Here is a 14,249-nt window from a genome sequence, read left to right as displayed (position 1 = left end):
TTGTCGTTCCGCCGAACGACGATCGCCCGCCCCATGGCGCTAGTACGGGTCGCCTCCCTGGGACAAGCGTAGCTTCAAATCTTCGACCTCGCTCTGATACCAATTGTTGGAATTTTCCCACGGATCTATCACATCAAACTAGGCGAACACACCGCTCCATGGCCAAAGGCCACGTTCAGCGCCTCCTGCTTCATCATCATGATGGCCTGCTGGGCGGCTTTGTGAGCCAGCAGCTTGCTGTTGGCGTGCTGACGCTGGGTGATGATGCGGTCGTTCGTCCTGAGCCACTCTTCTTCCAGCTTGACGGCGGCCTTTCGAGCCTTGGCGGCTTCTCTTCGGCCGGCGTGCTTGGTAGACTCGGTCCATCGCTCCTCCGTCATATCCTTGGCGGCCTTCTTCGGCTTCGCCTGCTTCTTTCCGGTGGTGGACGTGGCAGGCGTGGCGGTGACCATAGCAGGCGCAGCGGCGGAATCCATCGCTTCCGCTGCCTTTCCCGTCGGCCGAATTTCTGTGGGAGGGTTTTTGGAGGAAATGTGTGCGCCACTGGTGGGAGGGGCCATGGTAATCTAGGGAGGATAAGGAAGGACGTGCGAATTGTCCGACCCAACACATGGGCATCCCATATTTGGGAAGCGGATGGGTAGGTCCAGTCGTTCCATTTGCTTCGTCTCGCTGAAGCGTGCGCGGCTATCCGACCGTTTTGAACAGTCTAGAACCATTTGGATCGGCCCGGAGATGCCGTAGGTGTGCGACACAGCGACACAGCATGTGACCTCTCGGCTAGGTAGGTGCACTCGCCGCCTAAGCTAGAGGCGTCGCCGTCACCACCGTCCGTGTCATGTCCATATCTGAATCGGCACTGACTCAGCTAATTTGTCCCACACTCATCGACACGCCTAGTGCCTACGTACTCTGCCTACTCATCATCATTCATTCATCGGAATAAAGTTCAGGACAGCAATCTGTTTACTCTTCATCCGCCTTTTTCTCGTCACATTCAGTGTTCCAGGTACTGTTGTTCACAACAAAGGAGTTTTTGATATTGCGCTGAAAGTTTCCCTGGCTTTTAGCAAACAAGAGCGCTCCTCCCAAACGATCGATGAGATCAGTGTTTCTTTTTGCTCCTTCTCTGCACTGCGTATCACTACGTATCAGAGTTGATCTGTTGGTGTAAGGTGCAGAGACTCGATGGAAGCTGTTTTAACGAATTATGTTTCAGAAATATACGCAACAAAGACAATGCACGCTCTCAAGCATGCATGCTAGGAAGTCATTTCTGCTAATCGTGTTATCCTTTTTCTCCAGTTTTGTTAGTCTCGGATGCATACTGTTATCGACTGTACTTTGACAGCAGGTGTTATTATAAGAGAAGTCATCGAGATCACACAAACAAAGGAGTCGATCGACGTCGATCAAGTTCGTAGCACGCACACTCCTCCACACGCGTAGTACGTACCTACGTACTCTTCCTACACATCATCATCATTCATTCACCCCAAGTTCAGAGCAAGAACCTGTTTGTCTACAGCGTTTTTCATCTGCCTTTTTTTGGTCTATGTCGTCGTCACATTCAGAGTTCGTTGATAGTACTGTGCTGAAAAGTTTCTCAGGTTTAGTCACGGATGCATGGTGGCAGTTTTTGGCTGCAGTTTTTGGTAGCCAAGCTGCCAAGGCAGTACTGATCGCAAACAGAGAGGAGTCGATGGATCAAAGTTGAGGCGCATATATTAAGCCTGGAGTCATGAGGGAGGACATGGATGGATCGATCATGGCGACAGACGCGAGACTCACGTAGTACAGAATTAAGGAACACGGTGCTTATTTTATTTAGCAGCAGCTAGTGAGACACGCTGCTGGGTGTGGCGGTGGTGGCGTTGTCCTCCTTGTCCTCATGCTCGCCGACCGACCGGCCGGGCGGCGATCTTCACTTGCAGCTGCAGCAGGAGCAGCCGCAGGCGGTGCCGCACTTGCAGGTGGTGCAGTCGCAGCCGCCGGCCTCCCCGGCCATCTCGAACCCGCCGGAGGTGGCCTTGTGGGCGGCGGTGGGCATGACCATGACGGCGGCGCCGGCGGTAGCCTCAACATCGGGGAACATCTTGCAGCTACACACGCAAAATCAAATTCCACCACAGTCAATTTACTCAGCGTCTACCCGGATAAAGAAACTACTATGAAACGTTCAAATTCAGGCATGCGGTTTGTTCAAGCGGCAGTGCTGCACTACGTACCCGCCGCAGCCGCTGCCGCACTGGCAGCCGGCGCCGCACCCGCACTTGCCGCTGCAGCAAGACATTCTCCTTCCGAGAGTGGTGGTGATGCTACTGAAGAAGTGAGGAGGTAGCTAGCTCAGAGATGGATGCTTGCTGTGGCTTGGTGAGGAGGAAGAAGGCGGGCAAGGGGCCTATAAATAGGCGGGGAGTGGGCGGCAAAGGATGGAGGGCAGCGCGCTAGGGGCCACGCCGCCCAGCTTTAATCGGGAAGAGGAATCATCAGCATCGGGATGAATCGTCCATCTCTTTCCACCTTTGATTCTTCCCTCTCCAGGATAAAGACGTCTGCAGTTTACACTCTGCTTTTTCGCGGCTAGCTAGGTTGCCATGATTCTGAACTCTCTGGCAAAGAAGGGTCGTAATAGTATCTTGCTTAGAGCAAACTCTAGCCGATCTCGAAACGTCAGTTATTGGAGTCTCCCTAGAAAAATTCATGGTGCTGGCAGGCTTTGGTTCGACAGATCCTCAATAATCTTAAGTCCCAATGTACATTTTTTTTGTTATTTTCTTGGTCCTTGTCCATAGAAACACTATTTCAACTCCATCCCGTCATAGTATTTCAAATTTTGATGTTTGGTCCATACACAATTCAAGAACATTTCAAAAATAAAAATCAAACTAAAATTGCGCAAGAGTTAAACCCAAATATGTCTCACGTCATCCTGGATAGGTCATCATCAGACCACATAGTTCATGATGTCATAAAAGGGGGATCATCCAAAAATAAAATATGATCCTAAAGCTAAGATCACCGAAACAAAAAAAAAATTGTCCAAAATGCCCAAACTGGGGACTACATATTTACTCTCATCATTAATCATGGAGAAATTCAACGATATAGGAGTCAACTGTGACTTAAGTAATTCTCAGTGGATCGAGAATTAGCATAAATCAATTCAAGGACATTTTGACTATATAATTTTGAAATTTGAAATCAAATCGAAATTGTGAAAAAGTTCAAAAAAATACACCTCATATCGTCTCGAATAGGTCATCATCATACCACATGGTTCATCCTGCCTTAAAAAGGAGATCATCCAAAAAAAATCATCCTAAAGCTAAGATCACCAAAACAAAAACAAATCAACCAAAATGCTCAAACATAGAGAGCATCACACACCCTCACTATCACCACCTCCACCATAGTGCCTGACCGCCATGGCATCTTCAAATAAGATTTACCCATGGGTGAGGTCCCAAGTTGATACAATCTTCTCATTCATCACACTTCACACCCGTGTCCATGAACATGAGCCTCACCTCTTGGTTCTTTTTGTTCAATTATGTCTCTACCTTTTTTTGTGAAACAACCAATGATCTATTAATAATTATTAATAGTAGTACAAAGAGCTCTAAGAACAATAAAAATATAAATAAATTCTTGGACCACCTAACGAAGACTACAAGACCAAAAGTAAGAACACTCCTCAATCTTCCTCATCCTCTCCCCCTCAATTTCCTTAAGATCATTCCACCTCGTTGTCTTGCTTCCTGCCAGCTGTGAACTCCTTTTTTGTCGAGACTGTCTTTTAAAGGTCTTCCATGTAGAATCCACACTTTGCTCCTCTTCCCAGCTTCTCCTTCTCCCTTTTCCTATCTAGTGGCCTCTTATTGGAGTTGCCAAATGTGGAGTGGAACTATGATAAAGAAGTAAGAATTTTGTTGGTGTTGAATATAATTATCTAGTCTCTTCCATCCAATCGGTCTTTTGGTTGAGCTGGTTAGAGCATGCAATTTCAGAGCTGAAAGTTCAGGGCTTCTTTGGATCACAAGAATTTGGTATATATTGCAGGTACGAAATACTGGATTGGAAAACAAAGAAAATTATTGAAATAGTCATTTGGATGGAGCACGAGAAAAGCATAGGAAATGTGTCTTGAATCTTGATCCTATGCGAATTAGTGCAAAGAAGATGTTAGAGTGGATATTGAAATTCCTATGGGATTGATATGTAGGAATGCGGTGCATACGAATTTTGGAGGTGTCATTCCTTTGGTTTTTAAAGGGGTTTTAAGGGAAAAAACTTATGGTGGGATTTCTCCAAAAAAAAATTTAAATCCTTTGGTCCAAAGAGGTCGTTGCTGCCGGGAAACTACAATCCGCAACTGCTTTGCTTTATGTGATGATTGAAAGTATACAGCGCGCACATGCACTCATATCATAGCATGCATGATCACCCTACGAGTCTGTCTACGTCGCCTAAACCTCCATGGTAAGGAGATGTGCTTCTCAGGGATCAGATCAACGGACTGGAGATCTACAGTTAACCTCATCCACCTCATCCAGTGGCTCACTAAAGCAGCACTAATTCAGACACGATTCTTTTGCCCGATCAATTGAGTGGCACCAATTAAACTGTGTACCACTACATCAATACAGTACCCCATCGATTCGTGTCATGTCACTTCCAAACAGTTTTTACCGACACCATGTCGTCCATTTCCGTGAAACTATCCGCACGCATCTACCTACGGATGACGAGGCGAATGCAGCCGTGCATGAAAAGACACTGACACGAACAGTGGCACCACCAATTATTGCTGCCGGAGCATCACGCAAGTAAGAAGATATTTGGAACTGTGGAGTCGAGTGAATCCCGGCCGTTGGTTCCAAACTACTGAGGTAGTGTGGTGCACGAATAATTGGCGTACCTTGCTACGGAAAGGTTGCAATAAATAATAAATGAATTACTATATTTAGCCAATACTCAGTTCGAGTATGGATATTCAGCCCTTTAAATCTTCGGCACCTATCCAACTATGATTGATGATCGAATTTGGATATTTGCATTTAGGTAAGTAACTGTGTGAGAACCTACGCGCGTGCGGTGTGCGTGTATGTAAAAGGAGTTATTATGGTAAGCTAGATATGGATATTGACGTTTAGAGTTTTATTGGTAGTCTAGAGTATTATTGGTAGTCTGGTGCTAATGTTATACTCATTTGATGACACGCTAACGAAATTAGAGAGAAAATATTTGATTTGATTTAGTAACAAGCAAAGTAGGTTAAAAGAGACATTTATTTATGATTGTAATTGATTAATTACCGTTGGTACCATGATTGTGATTGATTAGATTTCTGCTGTTACATACAACAACAAACAAGGTTGATCAGATGGGATATGATAATTACTGCTTCAACAGAGTGTGGCAAATTACCCGATGACCCATAAATTGCAGGACACGTATATTCAGTCTAGTGAGTTTCTAAAGTGTTTTTTCTTCAGCTAGCCAGAAGCGTTTCCCCCTAGGTCTCAAACCTGGGGTTTTTCTGTCCTTCGACGGCGAAGCCGTCGGGAGTTGTTCTTGCTGATCGGACTCCATCTCTCTCGGAGGGACATGGTGACTGCGAAGGGAGACCCGAGCGGGTCGAAGGGCGATGATGTTGGCTATCTACTGAACCGCCTCAACCTAGACGAGGAAGAGGATTCGGGATTTGTTTGGGAAGATGAGATCAAGGAACCACATGCGGCTGCAAAGTGGTTGGCGATTGCAAAGGTACACACTACCCGTGGGTTTAGCCCTAGTGCTCTGTTTGCCAACATGAGATCGGCATGGAACCCGGCGAAGGATGTCTCCTGGAGGAGGGTAGAGGAGAATCTGTTCACTGTTCTGTTTGAATGTCTTGGCGATTGGAACAAGGCAATGGTACAGGGCCCTGGTTCTTTAGAAATCAAGCTGTGATGATGGAAGATTACGACGGGTTCCAAAACCCTAGATCGATTGTGCTAAACAAAGTTACTGTTTGGGCGCAAATTCTGAAACTTCCTGATAATTTCTTAAAAGAGCCTATCATTCGCGGTATGTGTAGAGAGATGGGGGAGATTGTCGAAGTTCAAATCAGGTTGCCAGCGGGGTTTTGTTGGAGAATTTGTTCGAGTCAGAGTTAAGATCGACGTGAACAAAAAACTGAAACGTTTTGTATCGATGACTAAGAGCAAGCAGAAGGAATGGTATCAAGTTAAGTATGAGAAGCTTCCAACTTTCTGTGGTAATTGTGGTATGATCGGTCACTAGCACAAAGAGTGTGGGGACGGAGTATATGATGAATCCAAGCTACAGTGGGGAAATTTTTATTTTGGCAGACTGTGGAAGAGGTGTTGGTCGAGGTCGTGCTGGTGGGCGTAGCGATCCTGGATGTGGTGGTCGCTCAGCTCCAGGACATGTACCTAGCATGGGAAGAGACCGTGGACGTTTTGGAAATGTGCCAGGGAATATGGGATGGGATAATGAAGTTTGGAATAATAGTGCAAAGGATGGTTCGGCTGTGAAAGACATGGATATAGAGAATAGATCAAGTGCAGGTCGGAAGAGGCTGAATTTTGGGGACGGACAAACTGAAGGGAATATGTTAGCAATTACTGATGGCTCAAAAGTATCTGATATGGTAGGATTATTTGACGCGGAAAAGGTGGACAATGGAAAGGAGAATACAAGTGGGACTCCTTGCAAAGTCCCAATTGTGAAACGTACTAAAACGGACAATGACCCAGCCAAACATGATATATCGGCGACCTCCGGAGAGGAGGTTGACCGGGAGCAATGAAGATACTAAGTTGGAACTGTCGTGGCCTCAAAAAGGCCACGGCGATCAGGGCTCTACTGGACGTGATTAGTCGTAGAATCCCAGATGTTATTTTTCTTCTTGAGACTCATTTAGATCTCTTCCCGGCAGAGATGTTGAGAAGACAACTGAAGATGGATTTCAAGGAGGTTGTGTGCAGTGATGGTAGAAGCGGTGGTTTAATTTTGTTTTGGAAACAAACAGTTACTCTGACGGTAAGAGATAGAACAAAGAATTTCATTGATGTGATAATTGGAATTGGACAAGAGAATGCATGGAGATTCACAGGGATGTATGGCGAACCAAGGTGGGAGAATAAGCACCTCACTTGGGAGCGGTTAAGAGAATTAAACCAATTTGGGGATTCACCATGGCTGGTAATGGGAGATCTTAATGACATACTGTATCCGTTTGAGAAAGAAGGTGGCAGACCAAGACCAAATCGTTGCATGAAAGCTTTCAGAGACTGTTTGGAGGATTGTCATCTGATGGATGTGGGGTATACTGGAGACAAATTTACTTAGTGCAGAGGACAAATTAGGAAAAGATTAGATAGAGCTTTAGCTAATGAGACGTGTTGTTCAAAATTTCCTGATGCCAGTTTGCTACACCTTGATTACTATAGGTCTGACCAGAGACCAATTCCCTTGAGCATGGATGAGGAAAATAGAGCAGATGAAAAAGGGCCTGCCATATTGCGTTTTGAGGCTAGATGGCTAAAAGAGAAGAATTTTCTAAAGATTGTTGAAGGAGCATGGGTTTCAACTGGCCCATTAGGATAAAATTCTTCCTTAGCGGGCAGACTTGCCCATATTCACGAAAATTTACATAAATGGGACAAATCTGTTCTGAGAAGAAATAAGAATACTCTGCATCATACACAAAGGAAATTGGAAGCTATAGTAAGAGAAGATTTAACAGCTGAAAATATTGCTCGACAGAAGGAGTTATCTCAGGAAATAGAAAACTTGCTGGAGATGGAAGAGATGCATTGGGCTCAGAGGAACCGAATTAACTGGCTACGGGGATAAAATACATCATACTTCCATAATTTTTCTTTAATGAGGAGGGAGAAAAATCGAATTAAAAAGGTGAAAGATGACAATGGTAATTGGCTGGAAGGTTCTGCATATCTAAACCCTCATATCTCGGGATATTTTGCTGGACTGTTTTCAACAGAGGTAGACGATCCTGATCCTGAGTTAATTAATAAAGTTACTCCAAGAGTGACTAGAGAAATGAATGAAAGTCTACTGAGAGAATACACGGCAAAGGATGTAAAGAAGGCGCTATTTTCCATTGGAGATACAAAAGCACCAGGTACAGATGGTTTGCATGCTATTTTTTAAAAAAAGTGTTGGCATATTATTGGAGATACATTGACAAGTGAAGTTCTTGGAGCAATTAATAATAAGGCCATCCCTGATGGGTGGAATGATACTGTTATTGTGCTAATCCTAAATGTAGACTCCCCTGAATTCATTACCCAGTATAGACCAATTAGTCTCTGTAACGTGCTATATAAGATTATTTCAAAGATGATTGCGGCAAGATTGAAGATTATACTTGATGAGATTATTTCAGCTGTTCAGAGTGCATTTGTACCCGGAAGATTAATTATGGATAATATTTTAATTGCTTATGAGAGCATGCATACTATAAAGAATAAAAAGAAGGGTAAAGCAGGATATTGTGCTGTCAAACTTGATATGCATAAGGCGTATGATCGTGTGGAGTGGGTTTTTCCTGAGGACAATGATGATCCAGCTGGGTTTCCAAATTGGTTTTGTTGACCTACTCATGGCTTGTGTAAGCTTAGTTACATACAAGGTGAGATTCAATGATCAAGAATCGGAAGGTTTTATTCCTACAAGGGGACTTCGTCAAGGCGACCCGTTGTCCCCTTATTTGTTCTTATTATGTGCAGAAGGTCTTTCTAGTGCTCTAGCTCATGAAGAGGAGGTTCGTGGCATTGAAGGCATTAGAGTGTGCAGGAATGCACCATCGGTATCTCATTTACTTTTTGCTGATGATTCTCTAATTCTTATGAAGGAAGATTTAAATTATGCAACCTCATTGAGAAGAGTCTTAGATAACTACTGTGCCAGCTCTGGACAAATGGTGAGTGAAGCAAAATGCAGCATCTTCTTTAGTCCAAATGTAAATGTGGAGGTCAAAGCTCAAGTTTGCAATGAGTTAAATATTATGACTGAAGCAATCTCTGAAAAATATTTGGGCCAACCCAGTATGGTTGGTCTGGATAAAAGTGAAAGCTTTGTCTATCTTTTGGAGAGAATTATTCAGAGATTGAAAGGGTGGAAAGAGAAGTTTCTGTCAATGGAAGGTAAAGAGATCCTACTTAAGGCAATCATTCAATCGATTCCGGTTTTTGCTATGGGGGTGTTCAAGCTGCCAAAAAGTTTATGCAAAGAAATTAATGATGCTATGGCTTATTTTTGGTGGGGAGATTCAGAGGATGAGAAAAAAACTCCACTGGTTTGCTTGGTGGAGAATGTGTGTTCCAAAGAAACGGGATATTCACTGCTTCAATTTAGCAATGCTAGCAAAATAAGTCTGGAGACTTATTCAACAACCGGAATCTCTGTGTGCTCAAGTTCTGAGGGCGAAATACTATCCTGGTGGAAATATTCTAAAGGCTGGGCCAAAACATGGTTCATCTTATACATGGCAAAGCATTGTTGTTGGTATTCATGCATTTAAACGAGGACACATTTGGCGAGTGGGTTCGGGTACTGATATCAATATTTGGGAGGATCACTGGATACCAAATAGTCCTTCAAGAATGGTCTATACAAGAAGAGGTCATACCATTCTAAGAAAGGTGGATGAGTTAATAAATCCAGTAAATGGAGCATGGGATGAAGATTTGATCAGACAAGTTTTTTGGGAAGTGGATGCAGAGAGAATTTTGAGAATTCCTTTGAGTGATAATTTAGGTGATGATTTTATTGCTTGGCATAAAACAAAATCTTTCAATTTCTCAGTCCGATCGGCTTATTATTCTGAATGGGAGCATCAATTTGGTTCCCGAACTAGATGGTTGGATGGTCCGGGGCAGTTTTTTGATAATCCGGTTTGGGAGAAGCTATGGAAAATGCAAGTTCCTAGTAAGGTTAAAAAAAATATTTGGCGCGCTTTGCATGGAGTAGTTCCTGGAAAAGCTATACTAGCATATCGTCATATTAAGGTCTCGCCACAATGTCCAGTTTGTATGGCGGGAGTAGAAGATATCGGACATATGCTTTTCACATGTAACCGAGCTGAGGAGGTTTGGAAGGCAATGGGGCTTCTGGATTATATTAAACAAACATCTTTGGGGGAAAGATCTGGGTCTTCTATACTTGAAGATTTAATCCGAGATTACCAGAATAAAACTCAAGTACTGGGCTTGCTAAATATGGTAGAGTCTATTGCAGTAACGTGTTGGTACCTATGGTGGCAACGAAGAGAATTGGTGAAGGGAAAATCAGTTACTAGCCCAACCTCTACTGGTTTTGCTATTTCAGCGTTGACTGCAAACTTTGCTGCGGCATCCTCAGCAAAAACCATTGTCAAAGAGATAAGATGGAAGAAGCCGGGCTTAGGCTTCTATAAACTAAATACTGATGCTTCTTACCATGACAATGGAGAGGGTTCTGTGGGGATGGTTTTGAGAAATGATCGGGGTGAAGCTTTGGCTGGTTATGGGTGCCCTATAAGTAATGTGATAAGTGCATCTGCTGCAGAAGCCCAGGCGGTGCAAAAAGGTTTAGTGTTCTTGGAGAAACTTGGAGTGGAAAATGTTGTTCTGGAGTCAGATTCACCGGAAATTATTCAAGCTTGTAGATCAGAAACTGAAGTGTGGAGTCCTCGCACAAGCCTTCGAATCACTCTCGTTTGATCATTGTCCAAGAGAGGCAAATACGGTAGCTCACCACATAGCACATCTGGCATATGAGGGCAATAGTAGTTTTGGCTGGGATGGTGATCCACCAGATTTTATTCGTAATTTGATTTTAAATGATGTAATAGTCTTGAAGAATATAACTACTATGTGAGAGGCGGCAAGTTCCAGACGCACTCTTTTCCTTCCAGGGTACCGAAGGGGACTGAAAGGTTTTTAATGAGGCGGCTTGCTGACCGAATATATATTTGAGTTGTAAAAAAAAAAGCCTAGTGAGTTTCTACAACGCAGGGAAAAAGTTCAGGCACTTTCCTGTCATGAAGATTCCAATATCATCACCAATCATGGCATGCATACATGGCTTCTCCAACTCCAACCCAGCTGCCATTGCCAATGCAAACCCCAAATAAGAGGAAACTGATTGCTCATACACAACAGCAGCAAAAAAAGCCCAAATAGAAAAAAAAACTGAATTTATTAAACCATTTATGGATGATGGGTTCAATCAAGAAGTTCTTATTCTTGTTCTGATCCGATGATAGCACTGCCATGAATACGGTTACATAGCTAGGTGAGGTAGTTTATGAACTCAACAGCAGTCGCGATGGCACCTCCGGTAATGGCATCCTTGGCGATCTTGTCAGCCTTGCTGTTGCTAGCAGCAGAGATGATTGCGCCACTTACAACTCCTCCAATCAAAGCGTTTTTCTACAGGAGTACCAGAAAAGAAAGCAGGAGAAAATTAGCAGCAGTGCTAAGCAGTACCAGAAACTTATGTTGAGTAGATTATTCTTAAGGCAGAGTGAAAACATGCAAGCATATTATACTGATTATAAAAGCAACAATAATTTCATGGGCAAGATTTATAACTGCAAATAGAACAATATCAAACTTATTGCGTACATAATCATAGAACAAAGGGTGTGGAGACAGAAGTTTCAAAATGAGAATCAAGTTTATGAGAGGGAAATTTTTGGTTGAATATTTAGCTTGTTTGGCTCCCATCATGTGGGGCTGGAATCAAAGAATTCATTTGTGATTCCAAGAATTAATATGTTTGGCTGCCACGGAATCGGTTACAGAATTCATTTGAGAGTTCCATGGTTTTTCATATCGTGCCTAACCATAATTTCTTTTGGTACCGTGTCATTTATGTGGATTTGCCAAATGAATTATCAATTCATTTCCATCAAATAAAAAGAAATGATGGATGCCAAACGAGCTCTTATACTAATTAGCCAATAATCTTACCCAACTCATATAAGGATCCACATTTTCAAGTGGGCAGATAATATAATCGTGCAAATAGTTTTCCTTCATAAGAGGTTACATTATCATCAAAAAACATGAAATATGCGTAAACAGAGAATTATTACCCAGTCATAGCGACCACGGATCTTTTCCACTCCATACTCCACGCCTACATACAATCCAGCAACAGCACCTGCAGATTATATCGAAAAAGAATTTGAATCTGTTAGAAAATATCGATTAATGAAAATGGATGAATTACTGGTGTCAGTGTGGTTATTGAGACAAAAGGAGTATAGTAGAGTTTTATATGTTACCCCAGTATACACCCTCCTTGCACATGTTCTTCAGCTGCATTAAAAATCATAATACCATATTAGTGCACCGTAGATGATAGATAACTAGCCTTACCGCACATGTAGAAAGAAGGCCACTGAACATCTTACTAATCGACAGGTGCAGAGATATTATTCAATTAGATGTGCAGGGTCTTTTTTCGATCATGGGACCCAAGAGGTGCAAGGTCTTGGACTTTGAGTTCTAGAGTCTCCACATTTGGGGTTCAACTTCTTTTCTCCATTTAAGCATTATCGATGGATGCTATGTTCAAGGCACCCCTTATTGAACTACTACTCTGAAGTCTTACAACAATTAGGTACTTTGTAGAATGAATCATCTAAATTCCACTCTGCTACTAGCGACATATCAAGCAGATTGATATTCAGAATTTCAGATAGTGGAAAAGCTCAGTGCAAAGTGGAAATTAGTACTTACTGTCTGCTCAAGCTTGTTCTTCGAAACACTACCTGCAAAGCAAAGAACATTCAATGTTACCTTTACATGCACAAAACCAACGGAAAGTCGGAAACTGATAATACTAGCTGCTGATCTGATGCTTTTTTTTTGACAGGGGAAACAGTAAGGCATTCTGCCCTACTGTATGAATTTTATATTACAAGGTAGTAAAATATCTACATATGTGCAAAAAAAAAGAGAAAAGGGAGCCTAATTAAGAATTATTTTGCATCCAATCTTTGATAGTACGGAGTATGTATTTTCTTATGCTTAGTCCTATTGATAACCATGGACATGTCTTCTTTGAGTTGTCTCTGCCAATCTTGAACTGAAACAAGGTTTCATTTTTGAATACTTTCCCATTTCGTTGCAACCATATGTTCCAGCATCCCAATGTAATCAGTTCCATGTAAATACGTTTGTGCAATTTCTCTTTGAACAGTGTGATTTTATCATTTATGCTTGTTCCTCTATTTCTTTCTGGCAGAATTATGTTGCAGATCTGATGCTTGATGCACATTAGTATCTGGGCCAGGAGTTAACTGAAATCTTGCTGGTTCTGAACCCAATCTACTCTGCGTGTCATGTGAACCTTCATTCAGAAAAAGAAAAAGGCTTGGGTTTTTTTGTGTGGGAACGGGTCTATCGGTTGACCAGTTCACAGGCAGCAAATCAATCCAAATCCTGTGGTAAATTACTCCAAGAAATGAGTGCGTTACCCTTGTGGAGGCACTCGAAGGCGTCCTCGGCGGCCACCTTGCAGGCGCCAACCTGCAGGCAAGGCATCATCAGTTGCAGTCTTGCAGAGTCGTCCAATCAATGATTAAATCAGCCACATTTTAACAGATGCATCGAGGATCCAGCATTGGATTGACGAGGAGGGAGGAAGACTGGGAGACGGGTTTGTAGTAGTGTGCTTACGGCGCCGATCTTGAGGAAGCCATCGACGGTGCGGTTGAGGAGCGGGTTCCCCATGTCGATGGCGAAGTCCACCTTGGGCGACCCGGCCGAGAACCCCGCGCGAGGCATCCTTCCCCCCACAACCTTGTCGGCCGATCTCTCGCAGGTAGCGCTGCCGTGTGTGTGAGACTGAATGGCAAGGTGGTACAGGGACTGCGAGGAGGAGGAAGATAGAGTACAGTGAGAGAGAGGAAGCAGTGGCTGTGAAGGCACGGAGCCTCCTCACTGGATGCGTGCCACGGCCACGTGTCACTGATCGCACGGCACGGACAAGAACAAAACGTCACCTTTCTGCCGACTTCAATTTAGGTACGCGATAAAAGAATTTCGTTGCATTTGTTCCCGTGTGTGCTGGTAATGGTGGACGGTGCAGAGAGAGCTAGCCCTTTGCCACCATGAAAGTACACGAACTGCAACGGCGGCCGCCACCCCACCCCCATGCGGGCTATTTGCTTTGCGGATCCCGCGGCGTTTACCCATGGTTTAGGCTAGCCACAATGAAAG

General features: G+C 43.5%; 2 protein-coding genes across 2 annotated transcripts; both read right to left on the bottom strand.

The window, feature by feature from the left end:
• Positions 1-1,703: 1,703 nt before the first annotated feature.
• Positions 1,704-2,396, bottom strand: LOC127321778 (metallothionein-like protein 2C). Its single transcript, XM_051350748.1, has 2 exons — positions 2,229-2,396; positions 1,704-2,102 (listed from the first exon to the last, which is right to left on the bottom strand). The coding sequence occupies exons 1-2, from the start codon at positions 2,291-2,293 to the stop codon at positions 1,925-1,927; spliced, it is 243 nt and encodes an 80-aa protein (XP_051206708.1). The 5' UTR covers positions 2,294-2,396; the 3' UTR covers positions 1,704-1,924.
• An 8,801-nt stretch (positions 2,397-11,197) lies between these two features.
• On the bottom strand, positions 11,198-13,931 carry LOC127321785 (outer envelope pore protein 16, chloroplastic). Its single transcript, XM_051350755.2, has 6 exons — positions 13,707-13,931; positions 13,505-13,556; positions 12,765-12,796; positions 12,308-12,341; positions 12,116-12,183; positions 11,198-11,447 (listed from the first exon to the last, which is right to left on the bottom strand). Exons 1-6 carry the CDS (start codon positions 13,812-13,814, stop codon positions 11,307-11,309), a joined length of 435 nt encoding a protein of 144 aa, XP_051206715.1. The 5' UTR covers positions 13,815-13,931; the 3' UTR covers positions 11,198-11,306.
• Between the last annotated feature and the right edge of the window lie 318 nt (positions 13,932-14,249).

Source organism: Lolium perenne, chromosome 1, assembly GCF_019359855.2.
Source record: "Lolium perenne isolate Kyuss_39 chromosome 1, Kyuss_2.0, whole genome shotgun sequence".
Classification (NCBI taxonomy): Eukaryota; Viridiplantae; Streptophyta; class Magnoliopsida; order Poales; family Poaceae; genus Lolium; species Lolium perenne.
This window is presented reverse-complemented; position numbering and strand designations above follow the sequence as displayed.

Excerpts from the sequence above, each read along its gene's own strand:
- LOC127321778 (XM_051350748.1), bottom strand. The coding sequence starts at position 2,293 with ATGTCTTGCTGCAGCGGCAAGTGCGGGTGCGGCGCCGGCTGCCAGTGC. Across the intron at positions 2,103-2,228 it reads TGCGGCAGCGGCTGCGGCGG|CTGCAAGATGTTCCCCGATG; the intron begins GTACGTAGTGCA and ends TTGCGTGTGTAG.
- LOC127321785 (XM_051350755.2), bottom strand. The coding sequence starts at position 13,814 with ATGCCTCGCGCGGGGTTCTCGGCCGGGTCGCCCAAGGTGGACTTCGCC. Across the intron at positions 13,557-13,706 it reads GCTTCCTCAAGATCGGCGCC|GTTGGCGCCTGCAAGGTGGC; the intron begins GTAAGCACACTA and ends CCTTGCCTGCAG. Across the intron at positions 12,797-13,504 it reads CTTCGAGTGCCTCCACAAGG|GTAGTGTTTCGAAGAACAAG; the intron begins GTAACGCACTCA and ends TTTGCTTTGCAG.